The 25,279-nt window shown below is 41.9% G+C and overlaps 1 protein-coding gene across 2 annotated transcripts in view; it reads right to left on the bottom strand.

Moving 5' to 3' along the window:
* Nucleotides 1-4,997: 4,997 nt before the first annotated feature.
* Nucleotides 4,998-25,279, bottom strand: part of IMPDH2 (inosine monophosphate dehydrogenase 2) — a 31,198-nt gene continuing 10,916 nt past the window's right edge. Inside the window, exons 8-15 of one of the 2 annotated variants that reach the window (XM_063426698.1) lie at nucleotides 21,503-21,593; nucleotides 20,381-20,476; nucleotides 19,304-19,375; nucleotides 13,534-13,677; nucleotides 12,691-12,835; nucleotides 11,584-11,727; nucleotides 5,602-5,685; nucleotides 4,998-5,240 (exon numbers count right to left, since the gene is read on the bottom strand). In XM_063426698.1, coding sequence (XP_063282768.1) covers nucleotides 5,219-5,240; nucleotides 5,602-5,685; nucleotides 11,584-11,727; nucleotides 12,691-12,835; nucleotides 13,534-13,677; nucleotides 19,304-19,375; nucleotides 20,381-20,476; nucleotides 21,503-21,593 — 798 coding nt within the window. In that variant the 3' untranslated portion in view covers nucleotides 4,998-5,218. The remainder of the gene's footprint in view (nucleotides 5,241-5,601; nucleotides 5,686-11,583; nucleotides 11,728-12,690; nucleotides 12,836-13,533; nucleotides 13,678-19,303; nucleotides 19,376-20,380; nucleotides 20,477-21,502; nucleotides 21,594-25,279) is intronic. The other variant, XM_063426699.1, reaches the window with a different exon arrangement.

A 25,279-nucleotide genomic window follows, 5' to 3' on the forward strand; every position in this document is an offset into this window, starting at 1 on the left:
TCTGACGAGCATGTTCTCCTATGGGATACGAGGCAGATGAAGAGGATGAAGAGGCCCATGCTTAATACTCATGTCCAGGGTGGAGTACTGATTTCAAAGTGGCATCTGACACGTGACAAGTTTCTTCTGCCTGCCTGGTTGCACAGGGATGTCGTGGACTGTGATCATCACATAGTTCAAGAGTAGACAACCCAAATGTTGTGGACTACATCTCCCATAATGCTCTTAAATCCATAATGCATGCTTCTGTGTGTGAATGGAGACATGAAAGATGTATGCAGACAGTAGCAAGGATGGAAGTCTTGATGCCTGAAAAGTGTGGTTTGTGAATGGTCTGTAACAAGGGTTAAAGCCTTGATGTGGCGTTATTGCTTACATGTGTATTCATGTGCCAATTCAATCAATGTGAGTGACTAATACTTGACGACTGTATCGTCTAAACACTGCTTATACTAAGCTGTACCAGCTAAACACTGCTTATACTGTGACCGTACCTCCTAAACACTGCTTATACTGTGACCGTACCTCCTAAACACTGCTTATACTGTGACCGTACCTCCTAAACACTGCTTATACTGTGACCGTACCTCCTAAACACTGCTTATACTGTGACCGTACCTCCTAAACACTGCTTATACTGTGACCGTACCTCCTAAACACTGCTTATACTGTGACCGTACCTCCTAAACACTGCTTATACTGTGACCGTACCTCCTAAACACTGCTTATACTGTGACCGTACCTCCTAAACACTGCTTATACTGTGACCGTACCTCCTAAACACTGCTTATACTGTGACTGTACCTCCTAAACACTGCTTATACTGTGACCGTACCTCCTAAACACTGCTTATACTGTGACCGAATCACCTAAACACTGCTTACACAATGACTATATCCAGTGGTGTATTTAGGATTTGTGCTGTCCTAGGCAGGACGGTGCTCGGGCACCCGCCCCTAATTTACATTTTCCCCACCCCTTCCTGTCAAGGCCGCACTTTGACTGACAGACGCTCACTCACCGACAGACAGACATACACTTACTCGGACACACACACACACATTTCCCCCACTCACAATTATTATTCATTTTTAAAATTGAAATCCACCCAGCCTCCCTACTTTTGGGATAGCTGGGTGTATATTTTTTACCTAGGGTCCAGTGGGGCTGCTGGGCAGGAAGGCGGGCAGACGTTTTCAGCGAGGGAGCACTTTCCCCTGAGCTCTCTCTGCTCAGCTCCCTTGCGCGCCACAGATTGATGCCGGGAGCCGGAATATGATGTCATATTCCGGCTCCCGGCAATACTGCGGGTCACGCGAGGGTGCTGAGCAGAGAGAGCTCAGGGGAAAGTGCTCCCTCGCCGCCCTCCCGGGGGAGCCCAAAGGTGGCCAGCCTGCCAGCTCTTGGGCTCCCATAAAACAAGGTATACAAGGTATTTGCCTGGGCATTTGGGGGCGGTGTTTATTGCCGCCCCCTGGAAATTGCCGTCCAAGGCAAATGCCTTGTTTGCCTCGCAGTAGACACATCACTGACTATCGCCAAAACACCGCTTATACTGTGACTGTATAACCTAAACAATGCTTACATAGTGACCGTATCACCTAAACACTGCATATACTGTGACTGTTCCACTTATATTCCAGCCATGGAGGGCAGGTGATGGGAGTTTATACTTGACTTAAACTGTCCTTTGTTCATACTGCCATCTTCTTCATCAAGGTCCGCTTTAGCTCCTGGTCACTCTATCTGCCCGGAGCTGACAGAAGCACTCTACCCACGTGCATAGAACTGATGACTATGGTAAATCTCCATAGAAAGATCTGTTTCCCCCACCTTAGCTATCGCCAGGTAGCTATAACTCTTGTCAAGAGTAGGAAAAGTTAAGATAAAGTTGTCTGTATTTTGTCTTCATTCATGGGGCTGACAGAGATGCTTGTAAGTCAAAATAACATAAGATATAGATTGTAATATGCTTTCTGGCTAAGATTTGGTAAGATTTTAAAGGACCACTATAGGCACCCAGACCACTTCAGCTCAATGAAGTGGTCTGGGTGCCAGGTCCCTCTAGGGTTAACCCTGCCTGCTGTAAACATTGCAGTTTCAGAGAAACTGCTTTGTTTACATATGGGTTAATCCAGCCTCTAGTGGCTGTCTCATTGACAGCTGCTAGAAGCGCTTCCCACTGTGATTTTCACAGTGAGAAGATGCCAGCATCCATAGGAAAGCATTGAGAATGCTTTCCTATGGACCGGCTGAATGTGCGCGCGGCTCTTGCTGCGCATGCGCATTCAGCCGGTAACGTCAGAAGAGGGAGGAGAGTCCCCAGCGCCGAGGGAGCCCGGCGCTGGAGAAAGGTGAGTGTTTAACCCCCTTCCTCCACCTTCAGCCCGGCGGGAGTGGGACCTTGAAGGTGGGGGCACCCTCAGGGCACTATAGTGGTCCTTTAACTACTGGTATATTTTGGATTTTTACAGCTCCAAAGGAAAGGACCAAACAGATTTGGGGAGTCCCTGCAGAAGAGACTATTGGATATTAAAGTGCTGTATTGTAAAGGAAGGTCTCATCAAAGCTTCATCCAGGCCCTAGTCAGGAGGATACAAGGCTTCTTAAGAGTATAGAGTGACTCACTATATCTGATAGGCCACATGCGCAATTATTATGTATCTAATTAATGGACAACACACTTTTTGGGAAATTTTAAAAAGAGCAAATATGGTTTGTGACATTTTTTATACGGCCACTTATAAAAAGATTACAAATACTAACAATTTTGGATTCTACAGTAATTTGTGCACTGAAATACGTACCTGGAATTTAGTTAAACCTGTTCATTATTGTGGGACACTGGAGAGTAATCCTGGGATCATAGGACAACAACCCCAAATTAGGACTCTCCCAACCAATCCAGGACTGTTAGGAAATAGGGCCTACGCTATTTTATGGTGCACATAGTTTGGCTTATAACTGTGATGACTTTAAAGAGCAACTTATTACTCTGCTTATTGACATATTTTTAAAGGGACACTATAGGCACCCAGACCACTCACTTCATCTCATCGAAGTGGTGTGGGTGCAGTGTCCATGTCACCATAGCCCTGCAATTGTAATTATTGACCAATTGACTAATCCTCTATTGGCTGCCTACAAGCGCAACTAGAGGTGATTTCAGGTCCCTAAAGGTGTCCAACTATGTGAAATGATGCTGGACGTCCTCAAGCTTTGCATGAGAACATCCAGCATCTTTAAAAACCCTATAGAAAATCACTGAATTAATGCTTTCCTATGGGGTGCCTTACCAGAGTAAAAGCAGACTTCTTGATTCTCCATTAATTGGCTGAAAGTGTCAGCTAAGCTACTTAGGCAATGAGTGAGGTCCTGTATAGCACCTTTGTAACTTTGTGAAGGCATCTGACCCTGCAGCACAGGCACCCAACGAGACACACATATGTTTTCCAACTGGTTTACAAGCAGTTCAAGAAGTTACAATTCGTGGAAGTCTCTTCTGGTCTACCGAATGTCAATTCTGGGCATAAACTGTATCAGTCATCAGCATATAGATTATAGAGCTTCCTTTGCAGGCAGAGCAAAATAACAGATCAGTTTTTTTTGTTTTTTTTTAAATTAACAAAGCCAAACCAATTTCCACTCCGAACTCAGATTGCTCACATGCATCATGTGCTCTGAGCCAGTAAAATGATCCATTTTGCAAAGCCTGTGATTGGACTGAACAAGCCCAATCCACAAGAAGGCATCAGTGTTGGACACACCAAGGAAAAATAAGTTTAGGTTATCTTCCCTTCTGCTACATGATACCAAGGGAAAAGAGGGGGGGAAGGGAGAGCAAAAACAACAAGTGACGGATTGCCTCCACGATATGCTAGCATACTAGTATGTTTGATCGGCATTCTTTATGTGAGGTGTCGGAGCACTTTTCTTCGATATATTTTCCACAGCTCTACAATTGGATAATATACCGTAACTCCTGCTAACCAGTGAATGCGTGACAGCATTAAACAAAGCCCCGTGTTCGCAAGATGTGTACATTTGATTAATAAAGAGCAAACAATCACCTATTACTCTTGCAATATATTTTAATCAGACATGTTCAGTATCAAATTGCATATAAAAATAATTAAAACAGGCACGAGTTTAAAGGGATGTATCAGATGAAAAGCTTCCGTCCTCCCGTAAATAAATGGAACAAATTGAGCTGCAATTGCTAACACATATACAGGTCAGAAAAAAATAAATGTACAAACTACTGTATTTATTGGAATTTTTAACAAACCATGACTATTCTATTTAATGGAATTTTTAACAAACCATGACTATTCTATTTAATGGAATTTTTAACAAACCACGACTATTCTATTTAATGGAATTTTTAACAAACCATGACTATTCTATTTAATGGAATTTTGGACCAAGTCCTGGTCTGAAGTTATCAAATTCCTAGTCAATGCCTGGGTGAGCAGCCCCTTTTTAGTTCAGTACAGATTTAATTTAATGACATTTGCCAGCAAGTAATCACGAGTAGGGGCGACTGATTGGAGCTGCTCCGCTTTAGATGACAGTATGCCTTTAAAGACATTTGACCTTATTAATACAACACACATTAATAGTAGTAAAGGTTCCTATTATAAATTTTAATAAAAGGTGGGAAAACACTTTTTGCTCTAAAATTTCATTCCAAACAAAAAACAAAAAGCCCCACACCTTGCCTCATCCACTCTGCACAGTAAGGGTAGTGTTGTACAACTTTGAAAATTGTGTGTGTCTAATGTTCAGATGGCCATATCACATATCACAATCTCTGCCAAACCACGTAACATATCTTTAGAGCATCCCTAGTTAAAGCCGTGGCCTAATTAACTAATCAATGGGGTCTATTGTTCAGACTCAGCATACAGTTTGATAAAAAGATATTTTAATTACAGTTAACCCCACCCCTCTTCATATATCTACCCGACATTTAGGACTAGAATAAGGAAACCAAATGAGATGTTTCAGAGTTTTATTTCAAACCCCTGTACAGTACGTAATAGTAGCCTTTCATCTTATAGCCCCTGCAGTAGCCAGAATTCCTTTCAGTGAGGTCGAGCAAGTGCTGTATCAGAAACACTCGCTGTTGAAGGCATGCAGTGAAAGTAGCTGAGACATTCATGCGCTGTAGGTCGTAGCTGGCATCAGGTGAAGAAATTGTCACATTTTAATGTCTTTAGAACAGTCTCTTCTCATACCTGGAACACAAAATAGAGATTGCTATAAACTGAGCAGACTCTTAAAATTGCACGCGTACAGATGCAACTTACATTATGGAATACAACATCTTAAACAAGTGCGCTCCCACACAGATAATACACAGATTACATGTCTGAATTATTACGTACAATCATTTGAACAGCACTGGACTTCCTAATCTCTGCTGTCCAACATTGCGCAAAGTTTAATGCGCACAGGGTCTGACATATCTGTACCAGGAAGAGCTTTTTTTAAAAAACTTTTTTGTCAAAACAACATCAAAACAATATGACAGAAAATCAGTGCACATAGCCTCCTAGCACCTTATCAAAATCTGTCCCGGTCAGAAAAAATACTTACGAATGAAGTCCGTGCACTCCTCCTTCCACCTGTGCAGACATTGTTCTTTTCTCAAATTTAAGTTCACCAGAGTACATCATTGCTCTGAAAGAAAAGAAAAAAAAAAAAGTTCATTTCTGTGACCTATTTTTTTTTTTTTTTTTAATAGTAGGGTGCAATGTGGTATCGTACTCGGAAACCATGTCTACTGTAATGCTTTCAAAGACATCAAGAGAAACCTTGTACTAATGGTGAAAACTAAAGATATGCTTTTATTTGTTGCACTATATAAAAATAAACACATAAATAAATTGTGAATATAGCAAATCAGTGTTAAAAGGAAAAACTGCGAACCAATATCACCCAAATGAAATTTCGAAAACAAAAACAGTAATTTTATTACTGTAAATTCCTTTTTTCTTAGTATAGTGGCAGTACTCACAAGTGGGATGTTCCTTACGTTTTTGGACAAGAAGCTCCCCCTTCTTTGAATCTTATAGCTGTGCTCCGCCTGCTGCCTCCATAAAACCTGCAAGACCGAATCACCCGCCAGTAATAAAAAAGAACCAAACGGAGACTGAATAATGCAAATACATTTAATCCATATGAAAGAGGAGGGAAACCCAGTACTGCCACTATACTAAGAAAAAAGGAATTTACGGTAAGTAAAATTACTGTTTTTCCCTTCGTATAGTGGCAGTACTCACAAGTGGGATATAGCAAGATCCCTGTAACCAAACAAAAGGGTGGGGACTCAGCAGGCCACAGCTTGCAGCACCTTACGCCCAAAAGCAGCCTCAGATGATGAAAATATGTCCAGCCTATAATGCTTGATGAAGGTATGCAAGGAAGACCAAGTAGCCGCTTTGCAGATGTCTTCAGGTGATGCTGCTGCTCTTTCAGTCCAGGAGGTCGCCATAGCCCTAGTGGAATGAGCCTTTAACGGGAATCTAAGAGGAATCCCTTTGGAGTGATAAGCCAACCTGATGGTATTTGTCAGCCATCTAGCCAAGGAGGGTCCGGAGACAGCACGACCCTTGTATTTGCCTTGAAAGTAGACAAAGAGATGATCTGAGGATCTAAACCCCTCAGTCTTCTGAAGGTAGATCTTCAGGGATCTAACATCCAGGAGATGCCACTTTCTTTCCAGATCCGATGTAGGTGATTGAAAAAAAGGCCAGCAGAATAATAGGTTGGTTAATCGCAGCACTTGAGATAACCTTAGGCAAAAAAGAAGGCCTGGGGTGCGGGGCCACTTTATCTTGATGAAATATGGTGAACTCCGGAGAAGAAGATAGAGCTCGGATCTCACCTATTCTCCTAGCGGAGGTGATAGCCACCAGGAAAGCCGTCTTGAAGGTAAGCAGATGGATGGGGACCTGAATTAACGGTTCAAACGGTGGTTCACAAAGGGCTTGAAGCACCAGAGACAAATCCCAGGTAGGAAAAGGTACTAACCTGGGAGGCCTCTTCAACCGTATGGACTTAATGAACCTTCGTACAAGCATGTTTGAGGCAATGTCACGAACCAGGAAGTGACTCAAGAGCTGAAATCTGGCCTTTGAGCGTAGAGACCCCTACGCCGGCTTCAAAACCATCCTGCAAAAAAGAAAGAATTTTCAGGACAGATGCTTTGGCAGGATCCGAACCTCGAAGTGAACACCAGGTTCTGAACTTCATCCAAACCCTGAAATAGATTTTCGAAGTGGACAAGCGGACAGAAGATAACAAAACGTCACATAAATGGTCTGAAAGACCATGTCCTTGAAGGATCATCCTTGCAGCAACCATGCCATCAGGTGAAACATTTCCAGGGTTTCTACGGGAAGAGTCACATTCTCTAATATGGTGGAAGAGATTGGGAGAGACCAACGTGAGATGGTCATGTTTTCCACTTCTGAAAACTAACTTCTTTTTGGCCAGAAGGGCAGGACTGCTAAAATTCTTGCCTTCTCCAATCTTATCTTCTGAACAATCCGTGGAATAAGAGTGACAGGAGGGAAAACATAAGCCATGTCGAAGTTCCAAGGGATCGATAGACCGTCCAGGACATCTGGGTAATCTCCTGCTTGGAGAGAAGCAAATCTCTGTACTTTTCTGTTTCTCCTTGTGGCAAACAAGTCTATCTCTGGCCTGCCGAAGCAAGAAACTAGCTCCAAGAAAACTTGGTTTGATAGCGCCCAGTCTGCCTGAGACCAATGACTTCTGCTGAGGTCGTCTGCAATAACGTTTAGAGACCCTCTGATATGGGTAGCTGAGATTGCGAGAAGATTTGCTTGGGCCCAAGACATTATACGGTAGCAGAGATCTTGTAGAGCTTTTACCTTTGTGCCTCCTTGGCGATTTAAATAAGCCACTGTAGTGGCGTTGTCCGATTGGTGATGACTGAACTGAAGGATACCAGTGCCTTCCAAACCGCTTTTAATTCCCTGAAATTTGAGGAAGCGCATGCCTCTTCCCTGTTCCAAAGACCTTGATGGAACTGAGAACCTACATGGGCGCCCCAACCAGTCTGGGAAGCATCTGTGGTTATCGTAATCCACTGTTTTTGTGCAAACGATAGGCCTTTTGAAATGTTGCTTCTGTCTTTCCACCAGTTTAGTTGCTTTTTCACCACTTCGGATAGGTGGAAGACAGAGTCTAGATCTTCCTGTTTTCGTGTCCATTGGGAAAGAATGTCCCATTGCAATGGTTTTGATTCAGCCTTTGCCCAGGCCACTGCTGGGATTGCAGAAGTGAGGAGGCCTAGTAACCTCATAGCATCCCTGATTGAGCTTAGGTTTTTCTGCAGCTTTGATACAGCTCTTAAAATCCTCCTTTGTTTCTCTATTGGTAGAAACAGAGACAGGGACTGTGATTCTACCCGTAGACCCAAGAATTCTAGACTCAGTGACGGAGTCAACTTGGATTTTTTTCAGGTTCAGGATCCAACCTTGATCTTTTAAAACCTTCATAGCAATCTTGAGATGATCTTTTAGCAGTTGTTTCGATTGGGCTTTCAAGAACCAATCGTCCAGGTATGGAACAATCAAGATACCTTTCAGACGTAAGACTGCTGCTATGGGTGCCAGGATCTTCGTAAAAACTCGAGGAGCTGAGGACAGGCCAAAGGGTAGAGCCTTGAATTGCAGGAAGATTCTGAAACCGGTACATGGAGGTAAGCATCTTTTAAATCTAACTTTGCCATGTGATCTCCTTTTTGTAAAATGTTACAGACAGAATACTTTCCATGCGGAACTTCTGGTACAGTATGCAGGTGTTGACTTGTTTTAGGTCTAGGATCGGCCGAAAGGATCCATCTGGTTTTTGAACCAGGAACAGGCGTGAGTAAACTCCCTGAAATTCCCAACGTTTGGGTACCTTCTCTACCACATCTTTTTTTAAAAGAAGAAGAGCTTCTGTTAGGAGTGCTTCTGTTTTTTTCCTTGAAGGATAGCTTGACAGTAGGAAGGAAGGTTGTGGTCTTGTTGAAAACTTTATTCTGTAACCTTCTGAAATTGTTCTTATAATCCACCCATTTGATGTACTCTTTTTCCATTCGTGGGCGAAGAACCGAAGGCGTCCGCCCTCTCTTTTGGCGTCAAAACTTCCTCTTTTTGTCTTGCCTGTTGGATTCTTGTCTAGACCACTGGCTGCTGTTTCCACCCTGTTTTTGAAACCTTCGAAACCGCCCTTGGTAACGAAAGGACCGCTGACCCTTGTACTGAAATCTTTTATATCCCTGTGTTCTTGATTCCAGAGGAAGGGTTTTCTTTGTTTCCAACATCTGTCTAATAATGTCTTCCAAAGGAGTTCCAAAAAGTTTGTTCCTCTCAAAGGGTAATTCACATAAGGCTGCCTTAGACGCTGAATCAGCTGTCCATGTTCGTAGCCAAAGAGCTCTTCTGGCCACTGACGACAACCCCATAATTCTTACTGCTAAACGAAGAGACTCATCAGAGGCATCCGAAAGGAATTCATTGGATAATTTCAGTAGGAACATAAGATGGGAAGGATCTGTATCTGATTTTCCCATAAGGAACTCTTCCAGGGCTTGTAGCCAAACGCTCTGAGCCCTGAGAACCGCTGAACCTGCAATTTCGGCTCTGCATTGGTATCCTGCGGCTTGAAAGATTCTTCTACATGAAGTTTCGGCTCGTTTGTCCATTGGGTCTTTAAGTCCTGAGACTTCGCCAACGGGTATAGTGGTTTTCTTTGACAGCTGGGCAACCTGAATATCTACTTTAGGAAGATTTTCCCATTTTTCTTCCGACTGTAGCTTGAACAGCAGTTTAAAATGTTTTGAAATAAATGCACGTCTTTCAGGATTCTTCCATTCTCTATGAAGGAGATCCAAGATTTTAGGTGACATCGGGTAGGTTCAGTTTCTTGTACAGCTGTTTCACTTCTTTAATACATTTCTTTAGCTCTTCTGGTGGGAAGCCCTCCTCCACACTTGAAGCTAGGCTGGAAATATCAGAAGGTGAAGAAAAAGAGCATTCTCCTGAAGAGACGTCAGACACAGAAGGAGATCTATTCCTCCTACGTTTCTTAGGCAGCTTCTCTTGAATAGCCGGTTCTTTCTTCACAGCATCTTTAAAAGACTCAAATGTCTGGGACAAATTTTCCTGAAACCAGCCCAGGAAGGATGCCATATCAGTCTGCTTTGCTTTCTCTAGCAATTCCGTAGAGCACTGATTACACGTATTTTTGTGACATCCGTCAGGTAGAGGTACAGCACATTCCAGACAACATAAGTGTTTAGATTTGCTTGTGGCTTTTTTGGGGACAGATGTTGACATCTTGTCTTTATCAGCTTTATCCGGAGCTATAGGACTGGACATATCTGTGGAACCAGAATAAAATAAAATAAAAATAAATAGAAGCATGCATAATAATAGGTGAATAAAAGGAGAGTTTAAAGAGTTAAATCTCACCTTAAATCACCTAATGTCCGTGTAGGAGGGCTGGTGACACGGAGAACCAGAACTGTACACCCACCCTTGGGGTCAGAAAGGTTCTGCACAGCTTATATACAAATTTTAAAAAAAATAAATAAATTTGGTGCCAAAAACACGGTTTCACGCGATTCCATGTTTGGTGGAACGCAATGCCTCCCGGGCGTGCGTTCCACCGCTGTGCGCATGCGTAATGCCATCGAGGAGGACCGCCTGGGAACTCACCGTAGACGCCACAAAAAGGAAGTACCCGGTCCCATTCCGTAACGCTAGACCGGAAGTACTGTGCCACTCAGTTCCCGCCTGGGGAGCTATCGGGCACTCACCTCCCCGATCTGCAGCCTGTGCTGATCGCACCTTTCTCCACCAGAACTGGGGAACCTGTCCGTCCCGTTGCCGGGACAAGAAGAACTGGCGGGTGATTCGGTCTTGCAGGTTTTATGGAGGCAGCAGGCGGAGCACAGCTATAAGATTCAAAGAAGGGGGAGCTTCTTGTCCAACAACGTAAGGAACATCCCACTTGTGAGTACTGCCACTATACGAAGGGAAAAATAATGTCCTAATTTCATCCGATAATGAATGAACATTCTTAAGAATCCATAGAAATAAAAGAAAAAGTGTAGAAAATTTAATATCTTTTGTAAATAAGTGACGGGGATACTGATTTCATACACCTATGTGGTTTCATACACATATGTGGTTTTTACAGATAGCAAAAGCTATGTAAAGTAAACAGATAAACTGAAAACTAACTTCCACATTATCAAGTGTGACTCTGTGCAACGTGGACAGAAATGAAATGCTGAAGCACGCAGCTAACTCACCCCTAGCACCCTCAGCCTATCATTACCATCTAAGACTGGACATATTTATATGATGTATCAGACTATAAAATTAGCCAAACCCCTAAAAAAAAAGCAAAAAAAAAAGAAGAGCAGTAGTGGTTATGGTGCCCCCTTAAAGAGATAAGTTCTTTCTGAGAAGAGGAATACGTGTAACTACATTGTAAGGACAGGATGGGTTAAAAGAAACATGCAAATCACCCTCCTATTAAATGTACACTTACCGGACTTGTGTTAAGCTCTTTGAACCGATATCCTGGCAGGAGTGCTGGATTCCAGCAATTAAATATGGAACAAACTTGTGAATGGATCCCTTGTCTTGGACAGCCCCAGAGACACCCTGAGCCACTTTAATTTTATCAGCTTCACTAAAGAGGGGGAAAAAAACAAACAAACACGCAATAAGTACTTAATCCAACTTTTTAACCTACCTTGCAAATGCACAGGTTATTGACAGGGCATAATTGTGGGTCAACAGAACAGTGACCCGAGCTGAGAAAGTACCAATGAATACAGGACAGATGGGGGTTATGTGCAACTTTGACGTTTCATATGTAATTGCATGGGTTAATTACAATTATTTACATAGCAACATATTCCGCAGGGCTTTACAATAAGAAATAAGATAAATATTTAATTTTAACAAAACACGTATGACATACGGGAACAGTAGAGGGCCCTGACCAAACAAGCTCACAATCTAAAAAACTACTATAGGCGCCCACTGGATTCAATGCTTTCTTGTGGGACGAATTTGACTGGACAAGCTCGGCGTTTGCTGCGCATATGCTTCTAATCCCAATGCTTCTCTGTGAGAAGCATTGGATTAGAAGAGCAGACAACCTCCAGGAGGACAGCACAGGAGGTTGACCTGGGCACCTGCTGTTTGACTTTATACAAAGAGACAAGAAATCTGAAAGTAAGCTTCTGTCAGAGACACGTCAGTAAGAGCTTGAAAGAAATGTAAAGCTCAAGGTTTGACAAGTCTACCAACGATAACCCGGGAGTCCCTTTCTCTCAATCCATACCCTCAGTCAATCTGAGTATTTCATAAAGATTTTATTTATTTTATTTTTTTTGAAAGGGAATGACACACGGATGAGACCAGATTTAGATGCAGCATACACCATCGGTTGGAGCTGAGCAGTTGCCCCTTTCGAGTGTGGTTATTGAAGTGAGTTACTGAACCATAACATTTCTGACTGCACCGCATATTCTCAGTACCAGCTTGAAATGTTGGTTAGGTTGCGATTTCACAATTATGCAATTAACATTCCCTTACTTTTAAAACTACATGAATTAGTCTATTGTGACTCAAAGTGCGCTCTCACCTGAAGTATCGCTTCTGGCTGCTTGAGTTTTTGTCCATGGCATCCAGCGATCCCATGCCACGATACTTCTTTAGCCGTATGCCATCAGAGAAGAAGAATTCACCAGGGGCCTCACTGGTGGCAGCTAACAGTGACCCCATCATGACTACAATCAAGAAACCACAAAGTGTTACTGATCACGTATAGAGAGTTAGAGTCCAAGGTATACAGTTCAAGTTAACCATGACACAGGATATGTCAAATAAGGGTCTAAATTGTGTGCTTCTCTTTTGAGTTACAAAGACAGTAATAAAGCTAAACTTGGCAAATTGGCTGTTTTACTCAACTATAGTGTTTCCACTAGTGCCGGAATGCATATTATGAGCAAATGGAAGAAGTGTATAATAGAAAATCTCCAGTAATTTTTTATTTGCTAAATTTTGCCTTGGATATCTACAAGGTCCATTAACAGCGGACTTAGTCTTACTGATGCAATACTGAGCCCATGTTTTATTTTATAATCCTCCTGATGATATGCCGGTTACAAACACTCTACAACGGAGTTTCTGGAACCCCGACTCAGAACTCCACCTACCTTGTATTACTATCTACCTGTGTAGAAAAACTATTTGGTAACGCTTGATTTTGTCTAACAAATGCAATGCTCGCAAGAACTGGTATGTTATGTTAAATAAGCCACCAGTTACAATGTGTCACATATCAACCCACAAAATCATGATTGTAATATTTATTTTCGAATAAAAAAACAAAAACCCATCAATAACCTCTGGATTGTATAACAAATTAGATTTGCAAGAAATAGGAAAGGTTTTCACTTTGAATACTGTAAACTAATAAAATTACCTGTAGATGCTCCAAGGGATAGAGCCTTAGCAATGTGCCCAACAGACTGAATACCGCCATCTGCTATTACAGGGACGCCGAACCTCCTTGCATACTCAGAAACTTTGTATACTGCTGTGGCCTGAGGCCTACCGCACGCCAGCACTGTATCAAGGACACACACAGAAAGACATGTGATATTAGCTTCATTGCAAAAGTGGGGCCTTTTTTATATTCAAAATACAAAGATAGATTACATTCATTCAGAGGTCTCTGCCTATATGTTTATGTAAGGGTTTTAATGTGTATATATTAAGGAAATCTATTCTTGGGTAAAGACAAAGCACAGAGTAAGCAGCACGTGTCATGCAGACAGCTTTACATCTGTAATTTTAAAACATATAGTGGTTTTATGAATGACCGTCCTATCATTTAAAACACAAGAAGCATACAGTGAATTACAAGGTTCCAAAACAACTTGTCAAAGCTGAGCCCACACGGTCACATGCCTGCCAGATCATCTTTTTCCGTCACCTGTTTCTAGAAACCAGGACTGTGGAAGAGGAAAGAAAGAAGAAAAACCCAACTATTGCAGCTGATCTACCATTATGAAGAGAGGTTTTATACACTACTCTGGGAATTGTGTAGAATTGACAAAGGAAACACCAAGTTGGGGCCTAATTGTTGAATTAGAAATGTTTTACATTGGAATAAAGTGGAGAAGAGAGAGTGTGTCAGGTCGCTGGATTAGAACTGGGGGGTAACCCCTAATAGTAAATAAAGCAAAGCAAAGGAAAGAGTACTAGTGGTCCAAGAGAGGGGGGGGGGGGGGAGAAAGAAAGATATCTTATACAAGCCTCCTCAAAAGGTACTGGTACAATAGCAGCAACCCTAGGTGATACATATAAAAGTTAAAATATAACTTTTAATAAATTGGTTAAACTAATAGCAAAGCATGTACCATATATACTCGAGTATAAGCCAAGGCCCCTAATTTTACCCCAACAAACTGGGAAAACTTATTGACTCGAGTAGAAGACTAGGGTGGGAAATGCAGCAGCTACTGGTAAATTTCTAAATAAAATTAGATCCTAAAAAAAATATATCAATTGAATATTTATTTACAGTGTGTGTATAATGAATGCAGTGTGTGCGTATGAGTGCAGCGTGTGTGTATGAGTGCAGTGTGTGTGTGTGTATGCGTGCAGTGTGTGTGTGTGTGTATGAGTGCAGTGTGTGTGTATGAGTGCAGTGTGTGTGTATGAGTGCAGCGTGTGTGTATGAGTGCAGCGTGTGTGTATGAGTGCAGCGTGTGTGTATGAGTGCAGCGTGTGTGTATGAGTGCAGCGTGTGTATGAGTGCAGCGTGTGTATGAGTGCAGCGTGTGTGTATGAGTGCAGCGTGTGTGTATGAGTGCAGCGTGTGTGTGTATGAGTGCAGCGTGTGTGTGTATGAGTGCAGCGTGTGTGTGTATGAGTGCAGCGTGTGTGTGTATGAGTGCAGCGTGTGTGTATGAGTGCAGCGTGTGTGTATATGAGTGCAGCGTGTGTGTATATGAGTGCAGCGTGTGTGTATATGAGTGCCGTGTGTGTATATGAGTGCAGTGTGTGTATGTGTATGAGTACAGTGTGTGTATGTGGATGAGTGCAGTGTGTGTATGTGTATGAGTGCAGTGTGTGTATGTGTATGAGTGCAGTGTGTGTATGTGTATGAGTGCAGTGTGTGTATGTGTATGAGTGCAGTGTGTGTATGTGTATGAGTGCAGTGTGTGTATGTGTATGAGTGCAGTGTGTTTGTGTTGCAGAGCCTTGGTGGGGGGTGGGCAATTTTATTTTATTTTTTAATTATTTTTATTTTTTTATATTATTTATTTGTATTAATTTAAATTTAATTTAATTATATTTTTTTTTCTGCTTGATATATGGCAGGGAGGGGGGCTCTCCTTCCCTGGTGGTCCAGTGGCATTGGCAGTTCAGTGGGGGGAGAGGGGGGCTGCAGAGCTCTAACTTACCTCTCCTGCAGCTCCTGTCAGCTCTCTCCTCCTCCGCGCTGTCCGGTCAGCTCTTCTGTCAGCTCCCACTGTAAGTCTCGCGAGAGCTGCGGCTCTCGTGAGATTTACACTGGGAGCTGACCGAGGTGCTGAACGGACGGCGCGGAGGAGGAGAGAGCTGACAGGAGCTGCAGGAGAGGTAAGTTACAGCTCTGCAGCCCCAGTCTGTATTATGGCAATGTAAATTGCCATAATACAGACTATTGACTCGAGTATAAGCCGAGTTGGGGTTTTTCAGCACAAAAAATTTTTATACTCGAGTATATACGGTAATTAAATCGTACTTGAGGCTGAGAAGTATAAAATCTCAGAACAAATTATAAGGATAGCCTTATTTGCCCTTGTCTGATGGCAACATCCGTGGCGAAGGGGTATAGAGGGTAAGAATTAAAGGACCCTGTCTATGGTAATCTCAGTAGTCCCAAACATATAACCCCCCAACTCCCATCTCTCTAAGCCACCTAATTGACAAAATATCTTATCCTCTCAGCGATAAAACGGCAGCCAAACTGTCAACCGGCTACCTAGTAGTACATTATAAAATCATCAAAGCTGGGTGGTAAACTGGAGTAAATAAAGTATAATTTCAACTGCAGTCTAGTCCCCTGTCAACCTCCACCACCCTCTAGTTAGTTAACGTCCCTTTTTTAATTACACGCGTTGCTATTATTTTAACCAATTTATTAAAAGTTATATTTTAACTTTATATGTATCACCTAGGGTTGCTGCTATTGTACCAGTACCTTTTGGGGAGGCTTGTATAAGATATCTTTCTTTCTCTGCTGGTTATCGCAGTAATGCTCTAACACTTCAAATGCCAGAGCTTGCCAGACAACTACAACTATACAGTGTGGGACAGCTGAACAAAAAACAAAGCCTGCTCACACACTATCAACCCCCAACACTCAGCTTTCATACATAGTCATCCCCTCTCTAGTCATTGCCTCACTCACTCTCCCAGTCACTCCACTAACCTGTCACACTCACATTCCACACCCTGCCACAGTTATCCTCCTACTCACCTTATAACTGTCAGCCCTTGAAGACAGTCATCATCATACATACACACAGCCACACCATAAACACAATGCACCAAGACAGACACACAACACACCACACCACAATCAGCTTTCCCACACAAATAAGGTCACAGAAATTCACAAAGATACTCACTGTCAGACACATACACAGGATGACAATGCCAGAAATACACATAGCCAGATACACATTGGAACCGTATGGTTGTATTTGTCATTGTGTGTGTCTCATAGTCTGTGCATGTGCGTATATGTGGACATGTGTCCATGGCTGCAATGTGGGGGTGATAGGGTATGAGCAATGTTATAGTAAAGTGTCAACACATAACACCCTGCTACTAGCCAGGTCTTTAAAGTTAATTGTCACTGCATGCTTACCAGGTGTGAATGTCTACTCGCCAAGACTGAATTTTCATTTGCCAATGGCTAGTGGCAAATGGTAATGTTAAGCTCTGTGTACACACACACACACAGAGAGAGAGTATAGAATAATACATATATGTGAACGGCTTATAGAATATGTGGGTGAAAATGTTTATGCCACTGTTGTCCTTTAACCCCTTCACTCCGGCACTTGTGTATAAACGACTTAAATAACTGAAAATTAAGTTCTCTCTAGTTATAGTGTATGATCATACATTGATCATATACAAAAATAATGGGAATTCAGTTACAGTATGTCAGGTGTTTAAAAAGCGATTACATTGTGTGCATCAAATTTATATAAAATATTAAGCAGGCATAAACGTGTGTATTGTTTACATTCAGCTCCCTTGCTGCAGATTTAGTTGAGCAGCAAGTACATTAATCTATGATTGAAGGGGAATTATCAAACCTCACTTCTCTTGCCAAAAACTATTAGTCAGATGACGTCGCTGCATTGAATCCCCTGCACATCAGGTTACTAAGGATCTATATATTCCCACATCATCCCCCACCCTATTTTAGTTTTGACTAAAGGAGACACAATTGTGCAGAGTCTACACACTAAATGTAATTGCTTTATGTAATCAAGAAATGAAGAAAAAAAACTATAGGTATTTGGCTAGAATCGATCAACTAAAACTCACATGATAATCGTATTACTTCCATTATACAAATGATGATGCTTTATTTAATTAACACAAAGAATGCTTGTGGTGATAATTCCCCTTTACAGTAACATAATGCATACATGCAGGGTTAGTAACTCAAACACATGATCTCAGTGTGTACATTATAAACTCTGGAATCGTGATAAAACACACTATGACAGGGGTACCCAAAAGGTAGGCCCCCAGATGTTGGAAAACTACAGCTTCCATGATGCTTTGTCATTCTAAAGCATTCAAAAGGCATGCAGAGCATCATGGGAGTTGTGGTTCTAAAACATCTGGGGATCTTCCTTTTGGGCACCCATGTTTGACAGTTTTGAATGCTTTATGTTAAGAAACAGGCTAGTCTGAAAAACACACACATCAGTGAAGAAGTTACATATATTACACCCCGTCCCCCCACAAACAATTCCTTTAACATCAGAGCCACAGACATGTCAGTCAGTTAAGAGATGGTCTCCGCTAACCAAGAATGAACGTGTTGAGAGAAGTGTTACCGAAACTGCAGTTTTTACATGGTCATGTTTGCTATGGTAGCAGATTTGCATAGATCAAAAAAGGGACATTTGACATTGCAACTCCAAATTCAAATCACCGCTACAGTGAATAGAAATTAAGGTGGAGTTACAGGTTTTTATTCACAAAGCAAACTTGGGTAACAGAGGATAAACTTTCCTCTTGAATGATACATCTCACAAATCATGTATACATTGATATGCTCTGCACGCCAATGCTAAGCACTGTTAAAGTGACAGACTGCCTATAATATCTCATACCACACATGGATATCTAGCAAACAAAGCTGCGTGATTTATAATTAGCAGCCTCTCTGCCAAATTAAGCAGCCGGCGTTTTAGTCTGAATGTATTTATAGAGCGCTTACGAGACCAACCCTTTGTGCTGAATCCTGAGCTGTGGCAACAGATGATTTGGGATATCCTATTCCATAGCATCAGAATCTCCCAAGTCTATGTGCCAATGGATTAGAACAGTGCACACGCTTCCCAAAAAAGCAGGGTTCACATCAAAATAATAAAAATAAAAATGAAATGGAAGAAAATGCAGTGATTATTCAGAGAAATTTAAAGACACAGAGGTGGTACAGTTGCAGTATCTGCCGCTTATCTGCCACGTCAGGGAAATGCATTGGCCTTTCAACAACAACCATCAGTAGCCCGCCTCTCCTTGGCTGAGGGCAGAGAAAGGTAGCTTGAATCCTGCTAAAGGGTACATATTGGTGCGTTTGCATTTACTTTTAAAATTGGCCTGCATTTTTCTAATTTTTTTTTTTTGCTTCAGGCAACAAAAGTATCCCCGATATTTCTAATAAATATGGAAAAATGATATAAAATACTTACACAGGAGAACAGTGTGAGTGGCAGAACTTAAGAACAAACATAATTAGAATATATTTATAATTTAGAACCCTGCTTTCACAATGACAAGTCGCATTTCCTACCCCACCACCCACCTTTTTACTAACCAGATTCCCAAAGCCGCAGAACCCCAAGTGCAAACTGCATCTAGCATATCAGTCATCAAGCAATAGGGAGTGCAGCAGAGGACCATGCGGCCTCTGGGCTCAGTCAGGGTTGGGCTTTGCAACTTACTATAAGTGCCTGTCACACTAGAAGGGCATTTGGGGCTGTGAGACTTTAGGTCTGGAGGGATCGTTGGTGCAGCTAAACAAAAAAACAAAATAAAACACATTCATTTGCAAGGGCTGAGCCCAGCACTACTTCCATATAAGGAATATGGTATGGCAGCTACTAAATCCAGGCCATGGCCTACAGTTTGGTAAAATCCAGGTTGATTAACATTCATTACTCCACAGAATATGCCAGCGCCAACTTGAGGACCACAAATCTCACTGGTCAAATGTTCTATAAGTGAAAGTTAATTTCCATGGTTATCTAACCATTTGGGTATACTTGGCAAGAGCAATAGGGGAGGGGGGATATACAAGTTATTTCATTTAAAGGAGCACTTTAGTGTCAGGAACACAAACGAGTATTCCTGACACAACAGTTCTAAAACCACCATGTAGGTGATCGGCCCCCTTACCTACGGTGAGAAAGGTGATTTACTCACCTTTATCCAGCGCCGTGTGGGGCTCCTTGCATCTGGCCCCACACCCTTGGCTGGAATCATCAAAATTGATAATCTTAGCCAATCATAATGCTTTACCATAAGAAAGCATTGGATTGGCCGAGATTGTCAATTCTGAAGGTCTCAGCCAAGGATGTGGGTCAGGGGGAGGTGGCTTAGCCAAACGCTGCCCTGGCCAATCAGCATATCCGCATTGAGATGCATTGAAGCAATGCATCTCTATGAGCAAAGTTCAGTGTCTCCATGCAGGATGTGGGGATGCTGAACGTCAGCACTGACCCAGGGAGCACCTCTAGTGGCCGTCTGAGGAATGCCTACAGGGAATGACTATACTCACCAGAACAACTCCATTGAGCTGTAGTTGTTCTGGTGACTATAGTGTCCCCTTAATTTCTAACTAAAGATATATTTATTTTTAAATGTATTATAATAAAATATTTGTCTGAATGTATGGAGGAAGATAACATATGTAGTCTGCCTTCTAATCAGCTACAGTAGGAGGACCAGAAATACGAGAAAACAGAGAAGGAAGCGGGGAGAAAAATATTATCCAATACAGAATAAATACATGGCATTACCTTCTTGTGTGATACAAATTGAGCCGCTTCCCATTCCCACTCTTAAGGCGTCTGCTCCAGCATCAATTAAATTCTTCGCTTGGGCAGCCGTCACCACTGGGATGAGGGAGGGGGAAGGAATAAGAGATATCTTAAAGGAAAATCTCAGAGATTTAACTGGTTGCAGCAAAGCATGTGTTAACTTTATACCATGATTTTAACGGTTTTCATCCCAGAAGGCTTACTGGGTAGTGGGCATATAGATGCACAGTGAACATTACCATGCATTAACTACCTTTTCAGCATATAATGTTTCTACTGGTGGTTAAATGCACTTACTAAAAACAACCAGCACCAAAGGAAAGGCAATTCTACAAACAATTTAAATGGATTGCAATAGCCACAAAACCCCCAGCACAACATGACCATAACTCTTACAATAATGCAGATGAAAATTGCAAACCAAAAATACAAACACAAGAATACACAAGAAAACAAAACAAAATAAAAACAAAAACATTAATGGTGATCTGTAAGATCCCCCTACAACCAAAATGGACCTGCAATGGATCCCTATGCAATTAATAAAAATAAACAAATATTCCCTTTTAGCACAGGTGCTTCCCATAAACCACTGGCTTGTGGTCAAGCATGTGTTCCCGACAATCAAGTTGATTTTACACTCTATATCTCAGTTGGAATGTCAGATTAGAATGTGTTTGTGTACAAGTTCTATTTATAATGGAAATTACTCCTCTAGACTCTCCAACAGTCTGGCATGTGATAAGCTAATATCAATGCACGTGAGACAACTGAGAACCATCAATTTGATATAAACAGGATGACTGTTCATTCTCTGCAATTGTGGGGAAAGTTCTAGGATTCCGGCAACCAATTGGTTTCCCTTACAACTGCTACACATTCACAATTCTCCCCCAGAATTCCTTGTACTGTTTTTTAGTTGCCGTATGTTTGATCTACTTAAAAATTAATTTAGACAGATGGCAGTTAAGTGTGTCGATACAGTATTGTAAATATACAGGTTTTTTTTTTTTAGTACTTTACTACAAAGACAAATAAACATCTTTAAATTATTGACAACAAAACTAGTCAATGTTATATCAAGCAATATGTAATAGTTACCATTTCCAGCAATGACCTGCATGTCCAGGTATTTCTCCTTAATGTACTTTATCATATTTATCTGGTAAATTGAGTTTCCTTGTGAAGAATCCTGAAAAGAGACGAAAAGAAAATAAGAAAAGAAATCAAAACTACACAATTTATTTTTACCCCCAGATGCAGAAATTGTGGCAGGAGATCAATCTATTCTCTAATTACAGGTTAATGCTATGTCCAGAACACATAGTCAAGTACAGAGAGATCTAACAAACAGCCAGGGAATCAAATTCAAAATGAACCTGCGGGCATGTGCCTGCATACATTACAAAGTTCTTTATATTGTGTTATTAGAATTGCAAGGCAGTCCGAAAGGATCATCTGATGACAGGACTTGAGTGACCTTTTGGACTGCCCTGTAGTGAGTCCAGTCTAATATGCAATAGGTTTCCTCTGTAATCGCACAAGTGATCCAAAACTCATAAAGAAAAGTAATTAATGGTAGGGCAAGGTAGGCAAGCTTTAAATCACGTGAGAATTACATGCTATTGTTTTACTAGTTTATGTCCTGAATTTTCCATTTGGTGCCCTTCTAGCACCAGCAGATAAATTGTATGCTCGGTATGCACATTAATACACAAGAAATTGTACGGTCTACCATTGAATAAAACATTTAAAATCACTGTGTACTCTGTTCCACCCGATACTCCATTTTCTTTTCAATTAAAAAATGTAATGACTAGAAACATTGATTCATATATCCACTTCTCTGTATCCTGCCTCTATGATAACTGCCATGTGCAAAAGACAGATAGTTAAAGGGATTCTATAGTGCCAAAAAACAAAGCCATTTTCCTGGAACTATAGAATCCTACAGTGCCCCCCTCCCTCGGCGCTGAAGGGGTTAAAACCCCTAACGCCCACGCCCCACCCCCGCTGATGGGGGAGAACTAAAGCGCATGTGCGGCATTAGATTTTCCCCATAGGATAGGATTATTCAATGCTTTCCTATAGGGAAAAAAATCATCTGAAATTGGAAGTCATCGTGCAGAGTGTGAGGACGTCCAGCGTCAGATAACGGACCAAAGGTCTGTTTCAATTCTGGTAGACAGCCACTAGAGGTGGATTTAACCTTCAGTGGTAATTATTGCAGTTTCTCATAAACTGCAATAATTACCACTGTAGGGTTAAGGGACATTGCACCCAGACCACTTCAATGAGCTGAAGTGGTCTGGGTGCCTACAGTGTACCTTTAAGATGGAGGCACCCAGTTGTAGGAAAAAGGGGTGTGGATTTCTACATTTGTCTTGTTTTTTTCTTAGCATTATCAAGCTATGAATTTACGTACAAGTACATATATTGCCATGGAGTATGAAGAAGTTGCACATTTTTCTTTTTTTTTACTAAACAGGCTAAGCAATATGTCTAAATACTTCACTGGACAAAATATGTTACATCAACTGGAAACATAGATAGACATGAGATTAGTAACTAAGAGTGAAGTGGTGATGCTTTATCAACCCCCTCTGTTCCTGTACGTCCAGTGGTCTGATCTCAATTATGTGTCTGTTAGTCCACCCATTGTACAGCGCTATGGAATTTGTTGGTGCTATATACATAATAAAATAAAATAATAAAATAATAATAATAATAATAATAATAATAATGAGTCAGACAAATAAATCTAGTATGTAGTTTAAAAAGAACATAAGATTGGTCAGGCTGAGTAAACTGACAGTATGCTTATAACAGTATGCTAGGCATAGGTGTCTAGAGGGTAGTTCCACTGCAGCTCCATTGGGCATTAGTTTCTATCTATGTATCCTGATCCGTAGAATATAGCTTAATGAATCAAACAGGACTAGTGCCTATGTAGGTAGAAGAGAAAAGCTTAGATCTGAGATAGCCTTCCAATCAGGACATAGTAAGGTGCTGCATAAAATTTAACTAAGCTTATAGTAAGCATATGAAACAAAACTAATACAATTAATAAGGACTGTTAACTGATATCATATAACCAGACATGGTGATAGCTTATGAGGATCAGGCTATATTAACAGATGGTTTGAGCGTAGTTTTAACCACTGATGAACAGAGAGCATAGTTACTGCCCCGCTATGGCTTATCACTGGTGGGTGGATTGCCCGGACATTACAGGTAGGGCACACGGTATGGGGCATTAAGGGGGCAAAGTAGCTTCGTGTACCACATGCATCCAGGCTTTGTTTCGCGGGATTACCCAACCCCAATGCTTGCCACAAGTGTCCCATATCTGGACTGAGTCCCAGAGGTCCATGCTCGCCTCTGCTGGCCCCAGGCCACTTGAAGAGCCCGTGTGCAGTTCCCACTGCCCCGACCACTCTTGGTACCGGGACCAGGATCTCGGAAGGCTGTGGTTACAGGATTACAGCGTTGAATCATCCTCTGAGGGTGTGGGATAGGCACTGGGATTATCTCCCTCGAGGGCTTCAGCCTGGGATTGCAGGAGCGGGTCTTGGACCGTGCGGGACTCAGAAGTACGGAAAGCGGTCGGGACCCTTTTCCCCATTTCTTTCGATGTCTAATGACTATCACTATCAAGCTTGGCTTTGGGAGGCAAGTGTTGTGGCAGGCTTACTTCTCTTCGCCTTTCCTCAAGCTTGAACCAAAAGGCCATGAAGATGGCATCTAGTCGCACCAAAGTAGTCTCCATTAGGCCTCGCGGTGTGGTAGGTGTCGTGGCGTCTGCCATCTTGGCTCCAGTAAGGGGACAAGATTTACACTGCAGGAATGTGAGCTATGTCGCAGGTCCACCAGTGACAGGTGAGTAGAGCCTGGATGCTGAGGTCGGGATAAACTCCACCGGAAGGGGGGCGGAGTGGGAATGTAATGACGTGCACCAGCACAATAGTGTTTGAAGCTCAGGTCGCTCGTCAGGAAGCCAAGAAGAGTCAGGGTGTAACAGGATTGTATGCTGCTCGTCTCCCGCTTAGATATAGTGGAGGTTGTTGAGGTAAATTCAAGATTAAAGCAACCAGTCCGTTCGGCAGCCAGGCCCCAACCCCCTACATTTGTCTTGTTCACAGCTCAGAAATATATATAAACTATTGGGATAAGTAAACATAATATAAAATCCTGGTAAGGGACATTTCCCCTTAGGGAATGTAAATTCAAAGCACAGAGATTCATCTTACAAAGTATATGACTATGCTGCTGGGAATTCTGGGTAATGACATACACAGTATGTAGTTACATCACCTTTTGCCTTCAGTTGTTCTACATATCCATAAAAGACACAAATGGTCATCAAATGACTAGCCCTGGCCTCAGGCATGTGCTTCCTCTGCACAGCTATTTCCAGGATTAGCACATAGAGGTATAGTGACCTCAGGTCATAAGCTATCTGTGGCGGAACCTACCTCGCCACTGGGCATTGGAGGGGCCTGGCTGCCTGCCTCTTACCTGCTGACTATGGCCCCTGGAAAATTGGTACAGTTAAAGATTTATATTTGGGCATATTGTACTGTATATTGCTGCTACTGGCCCTTTTAACAGCATCTATGGACACATTGGGACTTTTGGGACTACTGTCCCTTTAAGACTGTGAAGCATATTCTAGTGTACTGCCTGTAATATTGTATATGTATTCATGTGTTAAGTTTAACCTGGGTGATATGTATGCAGCATTCAGCTGATTGTTCGGTAGAATCACTCCATTCATTATATTGAGTGAAACTACCAAACAACCAGACCACCCAGGAATAAGTGTGCCTCCAATTACAGTTTGCAACAATGTTGCAAACAGGTAATTGGCAATCCATG

Source organism: Pelobates fuscus, chromosome 7 (genome assembly GCF_036172605.1).
Source record: "Pelobates fuscus isolate aPelFus1 chromosome 7, aPelFus1.pri, whole genome shotgun sequence".
NCBI lineage: Eukaryota > Metazoa > Chordata > Amphibia > Anura > Pelobatidae > Pelobates > Pelobates fuscus.